Source organism: Eulemur rufifrons, chromosome 17 (genome assembly GCF_041146395.1).
Source record: "Eulemur rufifrons isolate Redbay chromosome 17, OSU_ERuf_1, whole genome shotgun sequence".
Lineage (NCBI taxonomy): Eukaryota > Metazoa > Chordata > Mammalia > Primates > Lemuridae > Eulemur > Eulemur rufifrons.
Genome location: NC_090999.1, coordinates 39,721,816 through 39,741,798, shown reverse-complemented (window position 1 = coordinate 39,741,798; position 19,983 = coordinate 39,721,816). Strand labels below are relative to the sequence as shown.

The 19,983-nt window shown below is 36.6% G+C and overlaps 1 protein-coding gene across 1 annotated transcript in view; it reads right to left on the bottom strand.

The window, feature by feature from the left end:
- Positions 1–19,983, bottom strand: part of ZSWIM6 (zinc finger SWIM-type containing 6) — a 178,297-nt gene that overhangs the window by 44,689 nt on the left and 113,625 nt on the right. The window contains exons 3-4 of the mRNA XM_069492059.1: positions 6,953–7,101; positions 3,479–3,629 (exon numbers count right to left, since the gene is read on the bottom strand). Of these exons, the coding sequence (XP_069348160.1) occupies positions 3,479–3,629; positions 6,953–7,101 (300 nt within the window). The remainder of the gene's footprint in view (positions 1–3,478; positions 3,630–6,952; positions 7,102–19,983) is intronic.

Here is a 19,983-nt window from a genome sequence, read left to right as displayed (position 1 = left end):
GAATAAAGGAAGCAATTGAAGAGGTGTGTGTTCTATAGCTTCTACTAAATATGCAGCCTCTATCAAATGTGCAACCTCTACCATTGCAAGGGGATTTTCTGTTTTAAGATTTTAATACACACTTTTTCTCATAGCTGATTAGGGTACAACATTATTCATCTTGAGAACACTGCCTTATGTTGGGAAAATGAACATCATGTAGAGAAAGTAAAATTAATATTTGAAAAACTGACTCATGTACAAGATAAATGTATCTGCAAATGAGATGCACTAAACAGGATCTTAATAGTATGCATCTGTATCTATTTCATACTACATTATGAAAATCAGGGAGTAAATCACAAAAATTAACTCAGACCAAATGAATATCATAGGCACTTATATTAGAAAAGAAGAACTGAGAATAATCAGTCCCTTTGTTAGCTGGAGATTGGAGGGGAAGATATTGGGCCTGCTGCTACCACAAACAAGTTTGCATACATTTACTTGAAAGAGAGAAAAAGTTAAAATGAGTATCTTATTTTTAAAACTAATTTTGAAACGTCAACACTGTTAAATTTTCATAAAGCACATGTAATCAGAAAATTGTAAATCTTAGGGAGGGGGATATCTGGTCCTGTGAAAAAGATTTTGTAATCTTCTGGCCGACAATCTGATGGCTCCAAATCCCTCTGCCAAGAAGCAGAGTTACTTGGCTAAGATACTCTCACTTGTACACTTTCATCAGATTAAGGCTTTCATGCCAGAATCTTTTTTTTACTGGTGTATTGGCCACTGCCAGAAATGGACCCATCGAATCCACTGGTGCTAAGGAGTTAAGCATCTGAGATTTAATTTAACAGTTTCAGCTTTATTAAGCTGTCACAGAGCGGCCCCACTTTGATAACAGTAGCTGCTCCAATTATGGCTTGGTTTAGGGTTGACAAGTATAATGATTCATTCGTGGCACATGAGAAGCAATAAAAGGTTGTTTTGCATTACAGCTTTAAAAATGTGGGCACTTTTTTCATTTAATTTGTCACTTAGCTTTTGCTAAGAGGACATTTAAATTGCAGTAAAAGGCAAATGGGGCTTTTAGTTTAAATGTAATCCCCATATTTAAATGATCTGTAATGGCGCAGTGTTGGAGTGGGAACACTATTGTCTCACAGTGGGTCCTGATGGTGACATGTGACATTTGTATTCAGGTCCTGTATTATCCATGTGGCTAAAGGGCTTCCAATTTCATTTCACAGCCAGAAGCCTGCAGAAAACACCAATTAACTTGCAGATCCCATTTGCCGACAAAACTCAGCCTCTTCTCAATGTCTGGCATCTGGCAGTGCTCAGCATTTAATTCCAAAGCAGAGCCTTGAAGCAATGTGAGCCCTATGTAAGGGCACAAAGTCAAATTCCCCCATTTTATTAAGAATCAAAAGCCTTTCCTTTTGTAATCCAGAAGCAAGGTTTAGTTAATTTTTTGGTGAATGAATATTAAGATGTGATAGTTACTGTTACTTCTACAGGAGATTCTTCATAGAACTTAGAGCCCATTAAAGTGGCAAGTGATCTCTGCTTGCCATCAGAGTACATAGGAGAATTTCTAGCCGTCTTGTAATGGGGCACGGAGGAGATGAAAAAAGAAACACAGGGCAAAGAAGTTGTGCTCTTTACTGTGGACTAAAATCAAAGAACTTGTATAAAGCCTGGCCCTTAATTAGAAAGTAGTCCATCAGAAGGTAAAACTAGAATCAGCTGGTGTAAATTTCCACCTAAGGAGAACATATACTTTTGATTGAGGGTTCAGATACATAATTTTCAAAACCAACTTGGAAAAGTAAAATGTGACTATGAATTAAATGTTAACACTGCAAATTTTATTTGACTATATCACTCATGCTTTTTTGGTAACCAAAAAATTTAGCTGGTATTTTCTTCCTAACCAGTTATTTGTAATTCTAAATTTCTCTAAGTACCAAAGCTCTTTAAGTTTTACTAATTTAATATTAATCCAATACTTTTTCCTTAAATAATCTCCTTCATTACAGTTTTTTAATGCTAGTGCTTTTTACTTTTATAAACCAGCTAGTCAATTCAACATGTATTAATACTATAGAGTTACAAAATGGAAAAGGGTTTACTTGAAAAAGTAAACAATTCAGTATTCTATAAAAATATTAGTTTAAGCCATACGTTACACTGTGTTCCCTAACCATCACACTGTGCCCCCAATCATCATTCCAATACATTGAAACTATCTACTGTAGTTAGACTGATTTAAATTTTGATTGAGAAAAAGGCCACTACCATTAGTTCAGGAGCGCCAAGGAAAGTACCAAGATTAAAAGTTATTACAACATACTTAAGAAAAATGCCAGGGAAAAGGGTTAACAATATCTAAGAGTTGTCAAGTAGCAGACACATACAAAAAAGCATCAAGATTTTCTATCCACAGCCAAGTTTCTGAATGCACATCCCACTAATAGGAAAAAAGAAACATGTCAAATTCTTTACCAACTTGCTTCATCATAATCCTAGATCACACAATGTCATCTTGTGGAACTCTCCTAACCTCCTAACTTAAGTTTCTTTATCTATGAAACAGTTGATCTCAAACGTCCCTTCCAATTATGATCATGTGGTATCTTCACAGAAAATAGTTTCTCTTAGTCTGGACTAGACCTGGGATCAGTCATCATGATGTGGTCCATCATTAGCCAAGAAAAATTTCATTGAGACTAGGATCTTCTAGTAAATATAACCAGAATTTTCATCTTCTAAAATTAATACAGGCACTGATATAATGTTTGTCAAAAATTTCATTTGTCCCTTATAGATTTCTTAATAGAAAGATAAGATAGCAAATATATCATTTATTGCTTCCCTAGCAGTGAGCACTGGGTAACAAGATTCATCCCAACAAAAGTCCCAGTATTCTTTCAATGAACATAACTAGTGGACTTCTCATTTTTTCAAATACCTGTTATATTTATTATATCTTTAGCAGGGATTTAGGAAGCAGTAGTATTAGAGTTTGCTTTTCCATTCTGAGGACCAACAGTTCCTCTAAATCTATAGCAGCCAAAAATAATATAAATCCAAACTACTTTTGATAATTCCAGTGTGGGGAGAAGAGGAAGGCAGACTCCAGATTTTAGCTGAATTGATTACAACCTTAATCTAGAAATAAGTACCCAGCTCCATAATACAAAACAGCTATTTTAGAATAATACAGCTTTTTTCCCTGAATATTTAAATGCATATTCCTGTGCTTACCTTTCTCAAGGTCAGGCAATTCACCCAAAACCCTGCCAAGGTTTTTTTCTGTAAATGCCAGCCCAAATCCTCCTTCTTCCTGTTCTTCTAAGCAGCATATATTGACTACAAGTTCCATGTATGAGCAGCTCTCCAGCAATACAACCACCATGTTCTTAAAACATTCAACTATGGTGTTTATCCATACACAACTCAGTGGCAATCTGTCAGGAAACATACTTACCCAGCTCATCCCAGAGCTGCCTATATTTGTCAGTCATTGCAGTGCCTTGTTGCCTCCAAAGTGACAGGCGAGGGTCAGCCATGAATTGCTCTGTTATCAAGGTCAACATGCGAGCCCCATTGGAGTCCCTCATCTTCAACATTTCCCGCACCTGATGGGGAAAATAGACCTTTAGAAAAATGTTCAAAAAAAAAAAACCAAACAACCCACACAACACAAGAGGCTTTTCTCTATTTCTTCCTGGGAGATGGAGGTTAAGCCTTCATACCAGCCCTCTTAAGTAAACAAAAGTATGTAGGTAAAAGACACTCTCTACCCTAAATAGCAATTTAATCAAAGAAATTATCATTGATTATTTTAAACTATGTTTTAAAATTCATATGAGGAAAAGATGTTTCCCTAGCTTCTCAATTCCAAAAATTTTTTGGATGGGTCTCATATATCTGATTAAGGTAAGTGATTAAATCTCGTTTCATACATCCAGTATAAACATTTTTTTTCAAGATCTTCTTCAAAGTATCTCTCTTATCTAAACCAAGTACACTGTGATTCAAGATTATACTCCAACAAAGTAGGCATTCATGCTTTGACAAACCACTGAAGTGAAATCTGGCACTGGAAACAGGTATCTGAACCTAACTAGTTTAACAAAACAGGTTTGAGCAAGGTGCTCCTGCTCCCTTGCATAAGATGAGATGCCGTAACTTTGCTAGCCTAAAGAAATACAATACCAAAACAAACACAGCAAATAGTCTGGCACCTTCCTGACTCTTCAACTGAGTGTACTTATCACCAGAAGTAGAGCCTGAGCAGAGTTCATTGAGAACACTTTAGGGATCTTCTAAATAGATCTGATAATGATAGCATCTGTCCTTTAGTTTTTTAAAAAAAACAGTTTTATTGAGACATAATTCATACACCATACAATTCACCAATTTAAACTGTAGAATTCAATAATTTTTAGTACAGTCATGGAGTTGTGCAAGTCCTTCAGTTTTTAAGATACATTAGTAATTTCAGTAAGATCTTTCTCACTGAAATTTTCTTACATGAAGAGCAGCAGCATACTTCTATTCACTCAGATGGGATTGTTGTTGCAGTGGTAAGGGGAAATGGGCAGGGCTGTAAGTTCAAGAACTCTCTTCCTTTATTATGGTGACCCATGAAGCAGAATAACCACTGATCTAATAAGTTAACGTGGCCTCTCAAGCTGGATCCTCAAGCTCTGTCCATTACTTTTGTGCTACATTTCCCAAATAAAAGAAAGAAAAGAAACACAAGTCTCTGTGTTTCCTAAGTCTCTCTGTAGGAAACCCTAAATGAAACCATACATTCTAAAGGTGTGTGCTACTATGTATTCAACAAATGAAAATCCCAGCTGAATCCAGCTGTCCTTGTAGGAAATTACTGGAGCAAGGTCATAAGCAGTAGAAAGGGGTTGGGGGGGGGCGGATTTTTCCAGGATTCTCTCTATGTGAAAGGCAAATAAAGGAGAAAATGGCAGATCTTTAATAAAGCAGCCCAAATGGAGGAGGCCAACAGATCCTGTCTCAGGCCTTTCCCCTGATGAGCAATGGTTCTCCCCCACCTGCTTTAGAATTTGAGCCTTATAAAGAACTCAAAAGTACTTCTACCCTGCATCACAAAGCTTGTGCTTCCAGAAGGGTTATTTCAGTAATCCTACAAGGAAGTTTATTCCCACTATTGAAGCACTAAAAAGTCATGAACAGGCAAAGACTAGGAGGAAGAAAAGGAGTTGCCATTTATTGGGCATCACTGGGTTTTACATTTATACTTACCATTTAATCTTCACTACAACTATGTAATATAGGCCAGATTATAACCCCCATTTTATGAATTATAAAACCAAGCCTCACAGAAGCAAAGTAACTGCCCAAAGGACAGAGGGAATAGCTGGGATCAGAACCCAGATCTGTCTTAACTCCAGCAGTTATGCTATTTTTTAAATCAGATGTTGCTATTACTTCATATGGCAAATACAGTGTGTACATAATATACAGGGATAAAAATAACAACTTCAGACCAGTTTAATACTACATCTTTCACATGGCTTCCCCTAGGCCACAGTATACTCTTTGCTGAAATGAGAATACATGAAATACTTCCTACGTGTCTAAATATACCAAAACTTTTACCAGTATATCAATGAATTTGATTTAATATTTATTTACTTGATAGATTTCTAACCTATTACTCAGCAACAGCAATGAAAAGAAATGCTTTATTACTAAGCATATAAACTAGAACTCTATATTAACCAGCACTCAAGTACCTCTATACTCTTAACAGTAATTAATTCTCAGACTGTTGACTCTGAGGCATTACATGAGTTTGAAGTGCCTGTGAATGACCAAAGAATGATTAAATCATGTATGAAGTAGTTTTAGAGTTAAATATATTTTATTGTAATCTAATTATTAGAAAATCAGTAGTATACATATGGTATAAGGGATAAATCTTTATTAACAAGGTATTGATTAATCAGGATATACTATTTCCTAGCTATGCCCAATAACAGAGTTTAATTCTTCTGAACTAGAAAAATCTTTTAATTATTTTGAATATTAAAGAAGCTATTTAACAAAAATATCAATTAACACAGTTATCTGTTCCCTTTAAACCATATTAATACATTATCTATAATGATGGCTGTACTCCCAGTAAAAATAAATATATTGATTTAATATTATTTAAAAAGCATTTTATCCACTATTTAGAAATGTGTTTACAGTACTCAAAGTTCTGTATAAAGCAACACACATAGTTTCTGCTCACAAGGAACTTATGACCAAAATAATTTTAATTCTTGGGCCATCAATTTTGGTGATGAAAATGAACAGCAGACACCAACATTTAACACTATTATCACAGCAACTTTAGGAGATATGTTATTATTAGCTAATTTCATAAAAGATAAGGAAACTGATAAATAATTTGCTAAGGTTCACACACTTGGAAAGATCTAGAACTTAGACTTACACTGAGAACTGTATGACTCTAAAACCCATGTTTTTGAAAATAACTTAAAGACACTGACATTATTAACCTAAATATAGATAGCACATTTTAAGGATTATATTTAAAGCTATGTCATACTTGGAAAATTAACTAGAAAAAGAAAGAACTTGAAAAGATGGTATTTTAAATAACATTAAGCCATTTTATTTTGTTTTTACTATTGTAAGAGCTTTTTCAAAATTGTATAAATTATCACTATTTTATTAATAGGAACTGAGAGAGACAAAAATGTTCCACATCTTGTCTAAGGTCATCTAAGCAAATAAAAGCTTGCATTACACCATAAAAGTTTCTATTGGTCCATTAATGTAGACCCTGTTCTCTAATTTCTTAAAAAAAAAAAAAGCCTTTATTCTATTGTAAACATGGTCATATATAGATCGTTCCTATATGTGTATATATTTAGAATATTTCTTTAAAAATAAACAGTCATACCTTTGCAAAGAGTAAATTAAGCTGCTTCCCTGATCCGTGGTACCCGCCCTGGGAAAGGAACAGTTTAACCTGTTCTTGAACCTGCTCTTCATCTAAGTGCCAGCAGTTTTCATCATCTATACTAGCACCTGCTGTTGGATCAGGAGCACCTAGAAATAGAAAGGAAAAAAATAACACATATGCTAGGTAAAAACTCTGTGCTAAAAGGATTCTGAAATAAGCTTGAAAATAATTATGATTCTCTATTTTTGCCTAATTTTTAATCCAATCTCAATTTCAGTTATACATACAAATATATGACTGAAAATAAAAACAAGAATCACTCTTTTATTTCCAGGACCTTCCTAATTTGTGCTAAGCCAAATGCAGATTACTTTAGAACTGAGATATTTCCATTTTTTAAGGATCAGACACTCTATCTTTGGAGATGAGTTTACAGGTTCTCTAAAGAATTAAAAAGTCACAAATGTTTCATTGTAAATATGTGATGCTTATAAAGCTCTACTGCGTAGGACATGCTAGAAAAATGTTTTTCAAAGACACTTGAAAAATGTGAAACAAGTAAACTTAGCAGAGTATTTCTCTCTTTACATGTTAATTCAAAAAGTTTTCACCATTATGTTCTGCTGTATAAACTACATGCTGACATAAGTCTTTAGTTGCAGAAAACCAAAGATTAAAAAGGGAAATCAAGCCTCATGGGAACAGGTAGTGCAGCTGCTGTACTAAACCAGGTTGTAGTATCACCTTGCCAAACTGCATAAATATTTTATTGCTGAAGTACACACAAAAGGTAACAGCTATGTAATAAGCACTATGTGTGTAGACTACCTTAGAAATTCAAAAATTACACAGATATTTAGGCAGGTAAAAATTACGTTTCATTATTCATTAATAAAATAAAATGGTATTTTAAGGTCTAAGATTCATAAGTAATACAAAATATTTTAAATCTAAAAACCATTCATCCTTAGTGTTGTATCTCCTTATCAATCCTTAAAAATACATTTGTAGGTGGGGTTTTGTGTTATTTTTCTTGTCTTCTAATGATAAATGCAGACGCCATTAACCAAGGAAATAATCACTAGCATCTGCTTAGAACCAGGATCTACTAGTCCCTACAGTCAATAGTTCCTATAAGAAGGCAGTAGGTCTGTGAACATCCCTGGAATAGTGTATGTTCATTCATTCTTTCATTCATTCAGCCAGTCAGCATATTTTCTGAGTGCCTGAAATGGTGCCAGCCTCTCCTGCCAGACTTGGGGATAGAATGGTGTACAAAATAGACAAGAGTTCCTGGCCTCACCAAATTTTAACAGTGGCTTTCCAACTTTTTTGACCAAGACCCACAATAATAAATACATTTTATATCATGCCTAATACACTTATGTGTCTGTGTGCTTATATGATTACAGCTACCTATTTATCTGCAGCAGAAGTTTGATGAAAAAAAAATCCTTACTGTAAGTGAAGAAGTATGATATTTTCTATTAGATTTCATTTTCTAAAAAGGACTTGCCACAATTTTATAAACTGATTTCATAACCTATAATGGGTTGCAACCCACTATTTGAAAAACACTGTTTTAAGTGATCAAGATAAAATATCGATCTAATAATCATACATATAAATGTCTAATAATAAGTGGTAATAATTACCCAAAGGAAGGAGGCAGGGTGCTGGAAGACTCTATAGCAGAGGGCTCTGACTTGGCCTTGGATTGCTGGGGTAAGCATACCTTGAGGAAATGGCACCAAGCCAAGATCTGCCTTAAGTAGATTAGAAGTTAATTAGAAGCTAACTAAAGGCAGGGAAAGGAGGGGATAGGTGTGCATGTGAAATGAAGAAAAGAACTTGGGCAGAGAATGTAGGAAGGCAAGAAGAAACATGATGCATTAAGGGGGAAAAAAAAGCAGTCCATGCAATCAAGAGTAGAGAATGAGGGGAAGAGCAATACAAGACAATTCTGGAGAAAAGCAGCGGGAGCAGACTCTGAGGGCCGTGGCTGGTGAGGAGCTTAGTTTTTTTCCATAAGAGTAATGAATGGGAATTTATGACAAGGTTATCCAAAGCTGAAGAATGGACTGCTCTACATAGTAAAAGATATAAAAGATATTTTCTCCTGATGTGCATCAATTTCAATATTCCTACTGTAGAATATTAGGCAGTCATAAAAATAAAGGTGGAGATTCTCTATATACTACAACGGAAAGATGTCCAGGATATACTGTTGATTGAAAAAAATGTAGAGAAAAAGTATACATAGTCTACCACCTTTCAGGTAAATAATGAGGTTTTAAAAAGAGCTACATGTATCTCCTTAAATACGCATGCAATATCTTAGAAGGACGTTGAAAAGGAATACAGGTAACCTAGTTACATGGGGGAAGGAGATGCTTCCTTGAATACTTTTTCATACTTTTAAAATTGGGGAACTATGTAAATATATATTTACATATCTAAAAATACCACTTTATCTAAAATGTGAAGGATGCATTGGGAACAAAAATATATAGTAATAGTAAGCTATTCTAGTGGTCTGCACACAGGATCCTGATGATAGCTTAAAAAACAACAGTGAGAGCAAAAATGGAGAATCTGACAGGATATTAGGACACAAACACAAGACGTGGTGAAGAAGTGAATATGTGAGGTATGGGAGATCAGAGGTGGAGACAGACACGGGTTTCTAGATTAAACAACTAGACAGAACACTGGCCAACTCCCTGACACACATATCACCAGAGAAGGACCAGGCTTGAGAACGGGAGGGCAGTGTGGTCATGAGTTCAGTGTTAGACGTGGTGTACTTGAAGTACCTTTGAGACAGCGGAGAAGAGGAGAGAGGATTTCAAGCGGGGAGCTGGACAAACCATGGGAGGCAGTACTGGTTAAGAAGAGCATCTAGAACCAAGCCTTAAGGAAGGCCAGCATTTAAAGGCTGGGTAAGTGAATGAGTAAGGATGGCAGTGGGAATGAATGGTCTCTTGGGAAGCACCAGAGAGACCGGCTCTTTCAGAAGTAAGGAAGAAAAAGTTGTTTCAAGCAGGGAACGGACAACTAGGTAGATGTTTAACTCCATGACAGCAAGAATTTTATCTGCCTTGCTTACCACTGCTTCCTAACAGGCAGCCACTATCAGGTAATCAAGTACTGGGAGGAAGTGGGGGAAAGAGGGAGGGAGAAAGGCATTGTATTCATTTCCTCCCCTGGGAAAGGATTCTTATCACACAGGATGATGATGATTTTTCTCCTCACAATGTCACCTGGAGGCAAGCATAGATCATGACTCCCATTCTACAGGAGGAGAAATAGGTTCCAAGTGGCTGTGACTCATCCACAGCCACACTGCTACATCCAGTCTCCTGATTTTCTTTCCTGCCAACGAACATGTCCCAGAAACTTGGAGCTAAAGTTGAGCCCTGAGGTCACCAAGACAGGGATCGTCAACCCTAAAGCAAAGATAAATTTAAGGAAGGGGACTAGTACGTTTGTAGGCCTTGGTTAGCATGTTTCTCTTTTACGGGAAGCTTTAAGGACACACAATAGTGTGAAGAGTTAACTATTAGGTCTACACCTGTATTCCACAGAAATTCAGAGCCCCTAATACAGCCCATCTCTTTGATTCTACGGAATCTCATGCGTGCATGACACACACACACACACAAACACCACTGCACAAAGATAGCTATAGATTCTTCACCTGAATGTATCAAGAGACTTTCCAAACAACTAAACTACAGGATCCAGACTTAGTATTTTTAAGTTCTTCCCAATAGCCTCTTTGGAAATCTGACACATCTATCCTTATCCTCTTCCTAAGGAAAACTCCAGAATAGCTACTAATCATTCATTTCCACTGTTCTCCTGTTAAACTGAGCTAAATAAATCCAATTTCTGTCCTCATGGTGGTTATTTCCCTCAATTTTTGTGATTTTTAAAGTTGTTGTCTGTTGGGTACCGAGAGACAAAGTCCACAAGGAGTCTTGCCCAGAACCACTCATACACGGGCTGACTCCTGTGGCATGGCTGGAGACACTCAGCTGCTTGGGGCACAGACTGTGACTTTAGGTTTAGTTTGCCACAAAAATAGCCAAATATTAAAATATTTAATTAGGATGTCAGCTGGGCTTCCTATTTAAAAGTAGATGTGAATGGAAACTGGAGAAAATCCCAGTCTTGTCCTATGGCCTAAATTGGCAAAGTGGTCTACATGCAGATATCCTCTGAAAACTTTAGGATATACTCGATTTTTTTTCATGGTAAGAGGGAGAAATGATATATAGAAGAATCCAGAAATCACTCTTTACTTGAATTATATAATGTATTTTTTTCCCTTAAAATCTGCTGTAATGGACCATTTAATTTACATACATACAGATTTTGGTTCTTGCACGAATGCTACCAGAAATGTCTAATAGCAAATGGATAAATAAATTATGTTTTCTCAAGTTTTCAAGAAAATTAAGTGCTATGGTTTGTATATCTGTCCCTTCCAAAACTCATGTTGAAACTTTATCCCCAATGTGGCAGTACTGAGAGGTGGGGCCATTAAGAGGTGATTGGATCATGAAGGCTCTGCCCTCATGAAAGGATTAATCCATTCATGGATTAATGTATTAGTGGCTTAATAGTCTAATGGGTTACCATGGGAGGGGAAGTGGCATCTGAAGAGAAAGAGACTTGAGTTAGCATGTTACCATGCTCAGCCTGAGGCTGTCACCAGATGAAGCCCCTTGACATTGGACTTCTCAGCCTCCATCACTGTTAAGAAGTAAATTCCTTTTCTTTGTAAATTAACAAGTTTCAGGTGTTCTATTATAAGCAACAATAAACAGACTAATACAGTAAGGTTTTGGATTTTATTTTTTATTTTTATTTTTTGGTAAGCTAGTATTAGAACTTACTTCCTGAGAGTACTGGAGAAAAGAGGAAGGCATTGGAGAAGAAAATGTCTCAAAGTTTACCCACTAGTTGAGAGGATGTACAGAGCTCCTAATCCTGAATTAGAAACTCAGTTCTAGGCACCATTTAGAAAAACTGTGCATCCTCCAGCAAATCACTTAAGCTCCTTAGGTCACCATTTCCTCAACTCCAAAATTCCATAATGTAGAAATAAAAAATTAACAGAGCAAAAAAAAAAAAAAAAAAAGAAATCTGCTCGTGTAATATAGAAAACTTCCTAACTTAGTATTAAGAATGCAAGCAAAGATAACTAGTGGATAAATAAAACATAAATTTACTCTATATACAACTCAACATTCTAGGAATAAGACATATACACTATACATTGTGGACCAGGAAATTAAATGTCTCCAACAACAATACCACCCATCACAGTGAAAATTCATTTATTTAACTTTAATGCTAAGATTTAACTATTTAAATCCTAATGTCTTGATTGCATGCATTATACAGTGTTACCTAAGCCTTATACAAAATGTAAGATTTGCAAAATTTATTTCTGCTTGTTAATGGCTGTCTAAAATCAAAGGCAAACCTCTCAGCATTTAGCTTTGAAAAGGCAATGCAGAAAGAAACATAATTCATGGATTTATGCATTTGCTATTAGATATTCCCCAAGTTGGGCAGGAACCAGAATCTGTATGTAAGTAAATTAAATGGTCCATTAAAATGTTTTAAAGCCTATCATGTTTTTTACCCTTATTTATATTTATAATTATAAATGGTGTAATATTTACAACTGTATAATTAATCTTTGTGGGTATTTTATTACAGAGGCTTAATTCTTCAAAGTTTCAAGCCTTCAGGGAAAGTAAAATTATTCCTTGAAAAAAAGTAAAACACTTTGTCCCTCATTTCCAGATATGGATGTACAAGTTTGATTTACCCTCCTATCTTGAAAATGTAATGGCACAGGAGGAAAGCAGAGGAGAACTCATGGACATGAAGAGCCACTAAGTCTTTGGCTTCCCCTGTCTACTCTCGATCTAGTTCTGATTTAGTTTTGATTTACCCCAACATCAAAACTCCCTTACCCCAGTAGCTCTAAAAATTAAGAGCATATCAAAATTCCCAGAGCTGGGCATGGTGGCATGTGCTTGTAGTCCTAGCCACTCCGGAGACTAAGGCGGGAGGATTGCTTGAGCCCAGGAGTTTGAGTCCTGCCTGGGCAACATAGCAAAACCCCAGACCTTTAAAAAAAAATTCCTGAGGCATACTGTGAAAGATAGACACCAAGACACCACTTCAGACCCACTGAATCAGAATCTTTTCCTGGGATAAAAAATGGAAGGGGGAATTGATATGTAGAGAGAATGTTAAGCATGGTGGCACAGTCTGGATCTTAACAATGAAAAATTAGTCACAATCCTGAGGTATCAGACAGACACCTCTCCAGTGTAGTAAGTGAAGTATATTTAGGATATACTGAATGAGATATCTATCTCATGCCATGGATACAGCCACTTCTAAGCATTAGATAACACCAAATCATTCTGCAAATTTTAAACTGAGCTATGAAGACATGTTCACAATTGGCTTATGCTATGCCTGGTACATGGACCTGCCCACAGCTTTGGGTTCTAATGGGGGGCTTAATGCTTTCTCTTCTCTTTACTCTGCTGGAAAACAAATTCAAAACAAGAAAGAGTGAAAGGCTCTTTAACATTTTCATCTTAACCATGACCTAACTGCAGTAACTCTGTTGTCCAAATAATGCTTTTGACCATTTATGTTTATGTAGCAGTGTCTCTTTTTGTTAAAATTAAATTGTCAAATTCAGTCTATTTAGGCAGAATGCAGGCAGCAGATGTCTACACTGCAGAGGTGATTAATTCAGCCTCTTTGGGGGGACCTACAGAAGAAAGCCATCTCCTACCGTTTTAGTGTTTGCTGTTAAAGCTAGGAAACATTAACTTGGTGGCTTACAAAGGCATTGGTACACCTGTCTTACAAGCTGAAAGCAAAATCCTGACATCAACTATTGGCACTGAGAGGGAAAAGGCAAACTTTAGTGATTCAGACTTAAAAAAAAAAGTCTTTCTTTAGAGCAAAAAGGAAAAGAACTAGAAGACTGCTGAAAAATAATGTGCACTGAATAAACACACACTTTAGAAATGCTTTGAATTTTAACCTTAATTAAATTCTCATTTCAAGGTGGTGACTAACTCATGCCTTCATTTCAATTTACAATCTTGTTGTAGCTGAAACAGCCCGATCCTTCATCACCTTCTATCCTCTATGGTCAGTCCATGTCATTCTACTGACGTGATACAGTAGCGTGTCCTCTCAGAAAGCTGTTAGAGAACAACCTGTTTTCTTTATGGTGTGGGCTAATGACAGAGGAAGCCCTGGCATACCCCAGGTTCTGCATCCCCAACAAACCACCTTCCTTTCAGCTAAATGCCAAGAAAGTAAATAAGCAGCACTATCATCGGCATATAACTCAGCGAACTCAAATAGACCTGTGAGGGTTTATGGCCCCTCCTCTAGTATTTCCCTCTCTTCTGACTTTGTTACTCATCTCTTATTACCATTTAATTTACTTCAGGAGTTCAATAGTATACTTATATTCATGTACAGAAATAATGATGTATTTTATATGGATAAAAAGCAACAAAGTATGTGTACATTCTCCAATGCTTATTAAAAAATGCAGAGTATAAACACAGAGTGCATAACAGGTAAGTCATTTTCCATCACTAATCTATAAATGTATTAATGATTACTTGTTATACAACTACAAGTATTTAAATGCAAAGTTCTCAGAAAGTCTTATTTTTCCATAATCCAACTTTTCAGATTTATTAAAAGACAACTACTATTTGCAGGCTTTAAGAATAGTTCACTCAGATTATTTTAAAAGATTTTTTAAAAACTGTCATTTTCCTCATCTATTCACCACTGCCCTTGAAGACTCACAGCAACTGCTATGTCACAATGATGGTGGTAATAGCAACTCGTATTTACTATTCCAACCATCCTGATCTTCAGAAATAGGCACTCTTTATTGGCCACATTTTACAACTAAGGAAACTGAGGCCTGAGGAGATTCAGTTACTTGCCCCGGATAAAGGACCAGTATTCTAACGGGCTGTGGAACTTCAAAGCTGGAACTCTTAAATACCCTGAAGAGTCTTACAGTGGGAGGTCTGAGAGGCCCATGCGTGGGACAGACAGGAATAATAAGCTCATCCAGCCAACGTGGAGAGACTCAGGGGTCGGTTAAAAGACAGGGATGGGCGAGGAAACTGCGCGCAGCTGGCAGTAATCCTTCGTAAAGATTGACGGTCGCGGTGGTGTCACAGATGAGTGAACGGTGTGAGGGAAGACAAGGTTTGGAGGTGAAGAGAGCATGAAGGTTACTGGGCTAAAAGTAACCTGGCTGTCTCTCCATTACTCTAGCAAATTTCTCATGGGCTAGAGATGTGTGATTTTTTCAAATTAAGAGATGTAAAATACTTCTTTCGTCCAAGTGAAATGTAAAAACTTTTCATGTGAAGAAAAATAGTATCACATATACATGATCATAGATTCCATCATTTTTTTTTTTTTTTTTTACAAAACATACTTAAATCATATTATGGAAACATCAAGTTTTGGTTATAACTTAAGGGTTAAACTAGTAACTTTGGGAGGGAAATTTGGCAGCAATGAAAAAACCCAAATTGCACATACCATTTGTTCTGGCATTTCCACTACTAAGAGCCTATTATTCAAAAGTATTTGCACAAATTCACACACAAACACACACACAAAGAATGGTCACAGCAGCACTGTATATAGTAGGGGAAAATGGAAACAACTTCCTCAAAGTCATTCAGTAGGTTAACAGTTAAATATATCCAACTACGGAATACTACATTTTTTTTTAATTTTTAAAAAAATTTTTTAGAGATGGAGTCTTGCCCTGTCACCCAGCTGGAGTGCAGTGGTGTGATCAAAGCTCACGGTAATCTTGAACTCCTGGGCTCAAGCAATCTTCCTGCCTCAGCCTCTTGAGTAGCTAGGACTACATACATGAGCCACCACACCTGGCTAATTTTTTAAATTTTTTGCAGAGACAGAGTCTTACTATGTTGCCCAGCCTGGTCTAGAACTTTTGGCCTCAGCCTCCCAAAGCACTAGGATTACAGGCGTGCCTGGGCTTAAAAAAGTAATAGAAAGATTTGTACTAACATAATAAGATATTCAGAATATATTGAAGAGAAAACAACAAACTGCAGAAAAATGGCTTTTAAATTGTTTTTTATTTTAAAATTTCACATATTATGTGTGCACATGTCTGTACATGTGTGTTCATGAAGAAAAATGTCTCAAAGAATATAAACCATGCTGTCAGCTGTGGCTGCTTTGGGAAGTAAGGGTGCTGCTGGAGGCTTAGGGAGCTGTTGGAGTGGGGAACCAACGGGGACTTGCCTTTTTACACACTTCACATACGTCTGTACTACTATAATTTTCCCAACACGCATTCTTATTTTTTAAATTTTCTTTAAGTTTCACACTACTGCACTTTGAGATAGTATCGTTTAAGCCACTTGAATGCTCTCCTATGGGATATATTTGCTAATTATATTGACCACCAGGAGATGATACCTTTGTTTCACCAACTGTTAGCACCAGAATGTTCTACGATAGAAAGGATATGCTTGTAATAATCAAATTATCTCCCTAGGATACTTGCAAAAACTGGTTGCTAATGCAAGCAAAATTACAATGAACACAACCATCCACAAGGAAATAAAAGGCAGAGATGTGACATGAGGCATCCATGAGATGACTCCAACTGTCACTTCCCGGTAGACATAGAACATGTATGTGTTCATGTCCTTGAATAATAAATCTCCAAGTCTATATTAGGAACAAAACAGAATGAAAAATGATAGTGCTACTTTTTGTTTAATAAATATGAGTGCTTATTATGTCATAAGCATTGTGCTTAGGGAGGCTATCAAGATACACAGGCTCACCCTGATGGAGCCTACAATCAAATGAAAAGTAAGAGCTATGCAATGAAGATGGGACTGCTGAGTAGATTTGCTTGTTTATTTGCAAATATATAGGAGAACCTGAACAGACTGATATTACATAAGGTGGCTGTAATACAAAGGCATTCAGAGGCTAAGGTAAGCAGGACAGGTAAGCATGAACAGAATTCCTGGTCTTGGTTTTGTAAGAACCATGCTCAAACAAATGGAAATGGAAGAACACCACATACATGCACACCTGGGTGAAACCGCAAGGAAGTACAGTATGGTGCAGTATGGCTCCTAGGTGCCTCCTATAGATACATCCTACAGATACATCACCAGCAAGGACACAGACTCAGAAGTGGAAGAGATCTTAGATGTCATATGGTAATCCTCAACTGACATGTGAATAAATCCCTTCTGCATTTGGCTGACTGACATGGAATCCCTGGGCACAGGACAGGGAAGTGAGGGATGAGTCCAGCCTACTCTGGAGACTGGCTCAGGCCCTGAGAGTGAAAGGATCACTGAAATGATACCCCCCACCCCTTTCCTCTGTCCCAGCTTGGGGCCAATGCCATAGTTTCCCCTCAGTCTGTCCTTCTTTCTTACAATCTGCCCATAGGGAGATCAGATCAGTAAAAGAACAAGAAGAGAGAAAACAGAAGAGGAGGAAATAAGTGCCAGAAAGTCAGGGGAAAGCAAGCTGACCTCCAACTCTAATGTCATCCATCCCTCAACTCGTTTCTGCTCTCTTCTTAACTGTGAGTACTTGTAGATACCCAACATGAGGTAAGCTCCTTTATTTTTTTTATTACACATGTATACATCTTATCATTAAAATTCTCCAAATACTGTTAGAGAAGATTATGAGTATTTTAAATATGAGAAAAAATAAGTCCCATCCAAAGTCACGCAGAGGTAAAACGCAGTAGAGACAACACTGGCCTTCAGACCTCCAGATTTAAAGTTCAATGTTCAGTCCCTACACCACAATTTACCAATCTACAATACATCTCCTTTAACAGGAAGCATAAATGACAAGAAAAGGTCAAGTTGATTAACTAAGAGAGCGGCATTAGTACTTAGAAATCAATAAATCTCTAGATAAGTACTTAGCAAAGATACCAGCTTCTTTTTGTAAGAATATGGAAGCTTTTATTAGAATATAAAACTAAGAGCAAACAATTTTGCTTAAAAAATACAGAGCTACAACTGGCAATCTCCTTGGTGGGCCATTAACATGAACTATCTTACAACCACTTTTAGCATGCAGTGGCTAATTTTATAATCTAATTAAAATTATGTGGGAAATTTTATGAAAACACATAGAAATGTAAAAGGTCTGACAAGGACTGAACTATTATGATGACTAAGTCTATATTCCAACAACCTTCACTGACTCTGTGCCCTTGGATATGTCACTAACCCATTCTGCCTAGTTTCTTCATCTACAAACTATTGCAATTATACGTTTGCAACATCTAGCTTACAAAGAAATTGTGACTGACAATGTGCATGAAAGAGACTTGAAAAAGCTTTCAATTCCTCAGGTCAAAATTCTTTAAAAAATAAAATATTTCAAGATAATAAAGAAAAGCAACCAATAGAATTTTAAGAAGCATTAGGATAAGTTCACAAGGAAAAGAGAAAAAACCTGCTGTTATCAACATATTTTGTATTCACTTAGAAATTATATTCTACCTTGCTTCCAAAAAGGATTTGGATAAGCTAAACCTCACCTTATGATACCAACTCATCAAGTCTAAATCATATCTTAACCCCATTTATCGAGTAAGGTGAAAGTGATACGCTTCCTCAGAGAAAAATTAAATCCTCCCAATATTTATGGTCAAGACATTTTTCTCAACGAAAAAATTATACCTGCAAAACCATACAAGAAAGTACTGCATCAGAAATGGATATAAAAAGAGAAAATGCCTCATGTACAGATGTTTGGAGGCAGGTGGGACCACATAGTCAAACAACTGCAAAACATTTTTAATCCCACCCCCTACTAAGTCATTAATCTAACAGTTAAAATAAAACCCACCAGGGAGCAGATTTCCCATTTCATCACTTAAGGTCATGGCCTGCTTCCTACCTCTTCTTTTTTACCACTTGTCAAACTAGAACAGAAGGCAGGAAGGCAGCTCATGTAATTGGCCCATTTCCAGGCTGGGAGCAAATCTGATGATAAATTAAGTGACGAGAAAGCTGGTGGGATAAACTGCTCAAGTTCACTGCTCTCATACACACAAGCTATTTGAAAATCACATTGAGTCTAAAGTAAATTTGTATTCTGTCCTTGACAGTCCCTTAGATATCTTTTCTTTTTAATTTTAGAAACTATAAAAGAAATGTCATATGAACACATTTTCACCTACAACTTTAGTGTACACTGTTTCATTAGTCCCACACTTCACCATAGAAATAAATTTTAAAATCTTTTAATAAGGAACTTTTGGGGCTGCTATCCTTCAAAACAAGCAAGACAAATGCAAAATAAGCATCTGATTATTGATATAGACCTTTGCTTAAACTAAAACTCAGAGAGCAAAGTGACCCTAATGGATCACATGACCTGGGGGGCAGGGGGTAGGGAAGGAAAAAAATTCAATGCATAAAAGTTTGAAGAAATGGTATATCCTATTCTTCTGCCTCCACTGAACAATTTCGTAAGCCACAAATAGGCTCCTGAGAAATCTCTGGGATGATTGTTAGCTGGGCTGAATCTTCACGAGGCAGCAAGATTCGAGACAGATGATATGACAGAGCAGAAGCCTACTTGAAAAGCCCTTGAATACATGTGCTTTTGGTGGGTTGAAGGTACTTCTGTGGCAGAATTGTTTACACTCCTGTTATTTAACATTGGCAGACTCTACCAAGTCAAATGCTTCATATACCTTATGATAGCCACTTTAATAAAGCTAAGCCTGATATGGGGAGTGCTAGAAGAAATATAACTACATGGATTTTCCTCTGACATAAAAACCATCTTAAAAGTATCTCAAAGCACCAGGAGACTTGTAAAAGAATGTTCACAGCAGCTCTATTCAAGAAAAGGCCCATCAACAATGGAATGGGCAAATAAACAGT